This window comes from Morone saxatilis, unplaced genomic scaffold (assembly GCF_004916995.1).
Source record: "Morone saxatilis isolate NCDOM2014 unplaced genomic scaffold, NCSU_SB_2.0 Contig0, whole genome shotgun sequence".
NCBI classification, from domain to species: domain Eukaryota; kingdom Metazoa; phylum Chordata; class Actinopteri; family Moronidae; genus Morone; species Morone saxatilis.
Genome location: NW_023339650.1, coordinates 19,518,888 through 19,526,030, shown reverse-complemented (window position 1 = coordinate 19,526,030; position 7,143 = coordinate 19,518,888). Strand labels below are relative to the sequence as shown.

At 43.1% G+C, this 7,143-nt stretch overlaps 1 protein-coding gene across 1 annotated transcript in view; it reads right to left on the bottom strand.

The window, feature by feature from the left end:
- The window catches only part of LOC118324808 (dynein heavy chain 5, axonemal-like), a gene marked incomplete in the record, with an annotated part of 45,419 nt that overhangs the window by 31,511 nt on the left and 6,765 nt on the right, over positions 1-7,143 (bottom strand). The window contains 10 exon segments of the mRNA XM_035657282.1: positions 14-192; positions 278-370; positions 1,238-1,434; positions 2,424-2,547; positions 2,631-2,718; positions 4,839-4,978; positions 5,613-5,768; positions 5,857-5,946; positions 6,648-6,821; positions 6,907-7,002. Coding sequence (XP_035513175.1) covers positions 14-192; positions 278-370; positions 1,238-1,434; positions 2,424-2,547; positions 2,631-2,718; positions 4,839-4,978; positions 5,613-5,768; positions 5,857-5,946; positions 6,648-6,821; positions 6,907-7,002 — 1,337 coding nt within the window.

Genomic DNA, 7,143 nt, shown 5'->3' with positions numbered 1-7,143 from the left:
TGATCCATGATACTGACTTATGTATTCTGACAAACTGTTAATTTTAGCCAACAATTAATGATGTGGCGGCACAAAGCTCCTGACTGACTTGGTGATGTCTTTGTGTTCGGCCAGCTGTCTGTCCAAAGGCCTCAGCACCGGTGGCTTCACCGGGATGTCGTCTCCCGCATCCCGAACCGCCGCCTGCTCCACCTGCCGGAGAGGATAATGCTGGAATGTGATTGGCTGTCTGGTAACTTCCAAAACAAGACGAAGACGAGATGATCGACAAGCATACCTGCTGCTGTTTGTACTGCAGATGAGAGTAAGTCCACAGAGGGACGTCTTTAGTTGCAGACAACACGACACTGACCAGCTTGTTCACTGTGCTCTGAAACACACACACACACACACACACACTTTAACTACACTCCTTCAAAGTGGTGGTAAATGTCAAGTATTAATAATTTTGTATTATACACAGTTAACCAGTGAATGTGAGGTAACACAACAAAAAACACCTCTGAGCACATACAGTAAAATAAACCACAGCAAAACACAAAGCAGCACCGGTACTTCAACCAAACTACGGCCACAAAGAAAGCTGTTGTCTAAAATACCTTCTAATGCTGGAGTGTTAAGATCTCCCTCTACTGGGACCAGTGCCACACCATTATTTCTGCTCAGGCAGGTTGCGCTCTCCTGGCATCCACCAAACTCAAACTCATCCATCAGACCTCCAGAGTCAACGGACAGCCAGTGTTTTAGGTCCTGAAGCCTCAGACGAACTGTTACTGCGCTGCTGCTGCACTTACAGCTGATCAGGGGAAGTCTACGTCACTGAACTCTTCAGTCAGACTCAATCTGCAAATGTTTGTCAGTGTTGACTTCATGCCTGTGTGCCTGATTGTGTGCACCTGTCAGTGGGCGTGGCTACACAGCTGAAGACCCCACAGGGTTTCTGAAAAATCCACCTTATACAACATATTCAGAACACAACTCCTAAACATTTAATGATGTGTTGTTGACATGCATGAATTATTAATACTGCTGGTGGTCCAGTTTAAACTGCTTACAATCATTTGGTATGACCAAGACAACTAACAACCATCACCACTCTGACACAGATCATAACAAATCAAAGTGAAACTGACAGAACTGTTTGATACACCATCAGCCTCTTCATCTTACGAAACCAGTGTGCAGCATTTATTCAGAGCGCTGTAGAGTGCACTGCAGCGATACAGAACAGAAGTACCTGAATGTCGTCCAGACTGGGTCTGAGGACGATGTTGGGGATGGCCAGCTGGATGGAGGCTCTCAGGAGAGGAGGAGGAGCTGGTGGGCTGCTGCAGGAGGAGGAGGAAGAGGAGGAGGAGGAGGAGGAGGAGGGTGGCAGCTGGTATTTGGAGACATGGAGTCTCTTTCTCAGGGCGTCCAGAGAGGATTTGGTGGCTGAGAGTGGAAGGACAGATCAGTGTAGGATGAATAGAGCTGAGAGGTGATGGCAGTACAGTACTGTCCGATAAAGGAGCACCGCAGCGAGCAACTGGTTCTGAATTTTCAGAGGTTCTTTTTTCAGTTAATGGTTCCATGTGTACGATTCTGAAGCTTTTTACGTTTTATTTTTATTAATAACTTTTCAATGCCAATGTGTGAACAAGTTGTAACGTAGCAATGTCAACAGTGTTAGCTGATAACTGGAGTCTGCTAACATCCACAAACTGACAAACAGTGTTGATTTTAGCCAATAATAAATGATGTAGCGGTACAAAGCTAACGATAGCTCTCTACTACCCAAGAGCAATGTGAGGCACGGGCATCCAGCTAGCTAACTATAGCTAAGCTAAGCTGGGGTTGTCCAGCTGGCTGTGTCTTGGCTGTACGGTGTGGGTCTGGTGTCGGTTGCTTCGTGGTGTTGGCTGATGGCTGATTTGTAAACGGCGAGCTAGTTAGTAGCATGGAGCTAATGGTCCAAATAAAATATAGGAACATTACAGATAGTAACGTTATTCTAAATATGATTGTCAGTTATTTTACAGCGTTCAGTGTTTGTCACTGTTGGCCGACGCTGACTGTTCACTTAACAGCCACTGGTGTCACAACTAACAACGGTTTAATGAAAGTTACAAATAGAAGCTTTAATTTTAGTTTACTATCAAAATGAACACTCAGAGATGCTAAACTTTTTTTTCACAAAACCTTTTTCACTCATTCGAAGAATTTTAATGGTGTTAACATAGCATAAGTGAACGTGATCTGTGAATACTTATTGGTGGCAGGTGAAGCTTAAATACAGCTGCAAACTTAGGGATGACTGCACCAACAGAAGGTGTCGCAGATTGTAATTATTTGGCTTAAATATGGTATTAAACAAATTTCTCTGAGGAAATTTTCAATTAATGCAAAACAAAGATTGTATTTAGAAAAAGGAGATGGCTGACCTTTGACCAGAGCCTCAGTGTTGCGATGACAGAGCTGACCAATCAGGTTGTAGAAACGACAAGGAAGACAAGACTGACAGCGAATCTTCTGTTTGGAGTCTGGATGGAGACACTGGAAAGATCCCTGAGGAGGAAGAGAGAAAAGAGGAAAATTAATAAATGAAAAACTAACCTTTTGTGTCTTCTGTGTGTGTGTGTGTGTGTTACCTCCAGATTAACGGTCTCTGTTGTCTTCATCTTCCTCTTCAGCTCCTCAATCAGCTCAAACACGTATTTCTCAACCTGCTGACTCTGCCTGTACACACACACACACACACACACACAGTCAGAGGTGGCAGATGAACTTAAACCCTGTTAAATAATAAAAAAAAATAATTTCCCCCTTGGATATTAAGTATTTCTGATTCTGATTCTGGATTCTGATTCTGATTCTGATTGAACCCGGCAACATAGTGCCTTACCCACAAGGGACTGATATATACGATTATTACATGGGTTTTTCTGATGGAATAGTTTGCACCACTGCCACCCACGGCCAGCTTGTCCAAACTTCTCAAACCTGGCATTGTCTCGCCCAAATATTCTTGTTGTCTCAACGAGTCTAATATATATGTATATATAACATATTATGTAAAAGCAGAGAAATGTGAAAAACTCCTGCATGCATTTTTCATGGCTTGAAAGAGTGATAAAAATAAAAAACAATTTGGTCATTTATTATGGTCCAGTGTGTAGGAATTAAGTGGCGCTTCCTATAACAGAGTTAGTGTTTGTCCATTCAAGCTTTACTGTAAAAACATGGCGGTCCAACATGGCAGACTCTTGTAGAAGAGGACTTGCTCCCCTCTGTAGATAAAAAAACATCTCCATTCTAAGGTAAAGGGTAGCTCATAACAATTGAATATTATTATTATTTCTGCTAATATTCCTCCTCAGTGTTACACACTAGACCTTGGACATCAAATCCATTTAGGTTGTTCAAAGTTTGAATTTATCAACAGTATTACCATTTCAGAGTGACAAGCAGCAGCTTGAACTGAGCTGTCTGTCTGCAGCAGGAGGTCCTGAAGGTGAGACAGGCGAGTCTTCAGGCCAGGTCCAGCAGACTGGCAGGACGACATGGCCTTGAAGAGACGACCGATGCGACACTCCAACAGGTCCGTGGCAACGTTTGGCTACTTGAAATCCATCTTCAGAGCCAGATACACGCTCTCTATAAAACTTGCGCAGGACAAAGAGTGGAACTGGATATTACTGGATGCTTCACTATTGTTGATCACATTTCATGTTCTCTATTCCCTGCTATTCCTGCTTACATGAGTCAGTGTTGAGAGCAGTCCAGGAGCAGTGTGGTGAGTCCAGGGAGAGAGGCCACCTCCACCCCGGCAAATGAGGCTGCATCATGGGGAAGAGAAGGGGGGTCCTGGCAACCACCGAGCTGTAGTCCTTGAGTAATCCAGGAGCCTGGACCAAGCAGAGTTAATAATACAAGGTTTATATTTTATATTTTACAGTGGTATTATGGACAGAGCTTCTGGGTCTGTGAAGTGAAGCCAACGCAGTAGTGTCTTAAACCTACATTCTCTCTCATGGCCAGCAGGGGGCAGCTCCATTGCCTGCAATACCACTGATATCATTCTTATGGAGAATGAGACAACTTCTCAGTTGATTGAACAGTTTCCTGGATGAGTTTCTGGTCTCAGTCCCTATTTTTCAGTCTTTTTCCTACAGCATGATGTTTATTTAGTAACTGATGGTCCCATTTAGAGTCCAACAGACCATAAAGGCAGGGTAATGCTTTAGGGTGGGCTACTTTGTTGATTGACAGGCTCATTCTCAGTGAGTCAGTCAGCTCAACGCACCAAATTCAGATCAAACTGTCAGACAGTGCTTGATCAAGTATGGATCCAGATTCTGTTGTTGACTATTTCTCTCCATCAAATCCTGTTTCACAAACACATTTTACTGTTTTATCTGAATACCAGATCACATGTGACCGGGCGAGCTGCCATTGTTTCCTGCTACGGATGAGTTGAAACTGCGCAGCCAATGAGAGCAGCTCAACTCGCAGTACTTCACCTCCACTGGCTGCAAAAACCCAACATGGTGACGACCGTAACGCCAAACTGGAGGCTTTAAAATGTTTCTCCAAAAAAACAATGGTTGACGACATGATAGGTTCACACTCGGTGCAGTCATGTCAAGGCAAAATGACAGTTCATGTAAAATGTGATCAAGATCAGTTCAGTAACATCAAGTTGCGTAAATTCAACTTATCAAGTCAAGCAAAAGTGGAAAATAAAACGTATCATATGTAAGTGTCTTTTTCTATTTTTTCATGGCTTCATATTCCACCTCTCTGAGCGCGTCAAACACTTTAGCTTCGCACAGTAAAGAGATAGCAGTTGTCCTCACCGCTTGTACAGAGCTTTGACCTGTTCTTCTCTGCAGCTCATTTTTAGGATGACCTTTGGCACGGTCACCCCAAGTTTGGTCATCCACCGGGCTTCCTGCAGCACCTCCATCACCACAGGGTCCAGGTTCACAAAAATCTCCTGTGGAAATAAACACTGCCTCACACATTGTGCTCCTGTCCTGATATAATATCTAAACAAACAACAAGGATGATGTGTTGGATGTAGACTTGATCCAAAAATAAAAACCAACATTAATTTTAGAGGCAACCTCCATAGCTGCAAATGAAGCAAATACTGAAGTAACAGTGAGTCAGTCTCCATAAGGACCCATATTAAAATGTCCAACTTTACAGCAGAAATAAACACGTTTACAGCCCTTTAGTCGCTTGAGCAAATTCCCCTGTTCATGACAACTGTACTTCTTACCCCTTTAAATTATATGAAGACTTAAAGTTCTGCATAATTTAGGGCGTGGTCGCTTTGAGTGACAGGTGATAACACTGAGGCTCTTCACAGGACATCACGGAAACTACGGATGTTTTTAATTACACAGCCTGTGGTATAAATCTATGTTATAAATGAAGCCTGAGAACTGAGACCAGTTGTATACTTCAAGTCGACCGTTTTCAGTTTCACACTGAACTCCTACATCAGCAGTTCCTGCTCATTGTTGCTAATATACTGATTTGATTAGAACTTGAAAAAGGCAATAATTAATCATTAAAACTGTTACTTTAACCAAAGATATTTGAAAGCTCATCCATTGATGCACCTTGCTGTTCTCCTGTCGCACCAGCAGGGCGGCGTTCAGGCAGTGCGGTGCGCTCTCTGCTGCCTGACTCCAGCCTTGTATGTGCAGCACCTCGTACTGCAGCAACACCACGGCCATCTTGTTGTAGCTCCGGATCACTTTGGTCATCTCTGGCCCCTGGCAGAGAGACAGACGGGAAGACTCCCTGAGGTCATATTGATCAGTAATACTGATACGACTGATGAGGTAAAATCAGAGGTTGTACCTTGAGGAAGTCCAGCTTCTTCTTCAGGATCAGCATGGGAGCTTCAATCTTCCTGAAGAGCTGACGACACCAGAGGATCCTACCTGCCACCTGAGGAGAAGACAGGGACAGAGAGCGGTCTAATAATAACTGACCTAGAGCTGGGCGGTAAATTGATTTAATCAAATTCAAATTTTAAAAAAGATGCAAAAAACGTCTGAATCCTAAAATCGAGATTTAAACTACAAATGTTAACAAGCCCAAATCCACTCAATTCACTCATCTATGAAGAACGTGTGGAATCCTTTTCCCATATAAGAATAAGGGGCTCCAGTGATAATAAATTACAGATGTGGTTGCGTTTCACATCACTAAAGATATACTTTGAATTAATTCATATTATAAATTGGATGTGGCCAGCGTGTGTGAGTGGAAAGAAACAACTGAAAGTTTGCTTTGGGATTGTGTCTTTAGTTTTAGTACCAGAACGGCGATGTGAAGTTTTTCACTGCGTTTGTGTGATATGGGTAAGTTAACATCTACAGACTACAGTAAGCTGTGAGGAATAAAGTTAAAAGCAAACTATTATTTCCCTGTCGTTCAGTCTGCTGTTTCAGACACTTTATGACCCATTTCAGTGTAAAAAGGCCTCACATCAAAAATATTAATTGAAAATCTTTTTTTTGTTTGTGTAGCGGATCTCTGTGCTCTCACGCCCGTTTTCATTGATAATAGTATGTTCATTATAGCTACCAAGGCCCCCTATCATTAGTGTCAGTCAGACAGACAGGCAGACAGACAGGTGTTGGTACCGGAGGCAGGTTGCGTCCAATGGGCGGTCTATCTCTCTGTCTCTGGTAGGTCTTCCTCAGCAGCTCCAGCTCTCTGCTGTAGCGCTGCAGAAGCAGCAGGTAGTGCTGCTTCAGGTCCAGACGGGCAGTCGGACCAGACTCAAACACCGCCAGCAACTCCAGCATCCGCTCCGTCTGAAACACAAACACCATCAGTTTGAAGGCAACACAACATGATTCTGAGCTGGTTTTAGCTAGATTTAGATTGTGTTAAACTCACTGTGAGAGACTTTTGGAACCAAAAGTCCAGCAGAGACTGGAGAGACTGGAACAAAGCCTGAACCTGGAGCTGGAAGTCTGCATAGTCACTGTCAAACTGACACACACATCATCATCATCAGGGTGTTATGTCCTGGGGTGTCAACACAGAGGGCTGTGGCAAAAAAGTTTAACTTTAAAGGTTATATATCTATATGAGATTTAAAACATTATTATCTATGTAAAGATATAGTGGAGT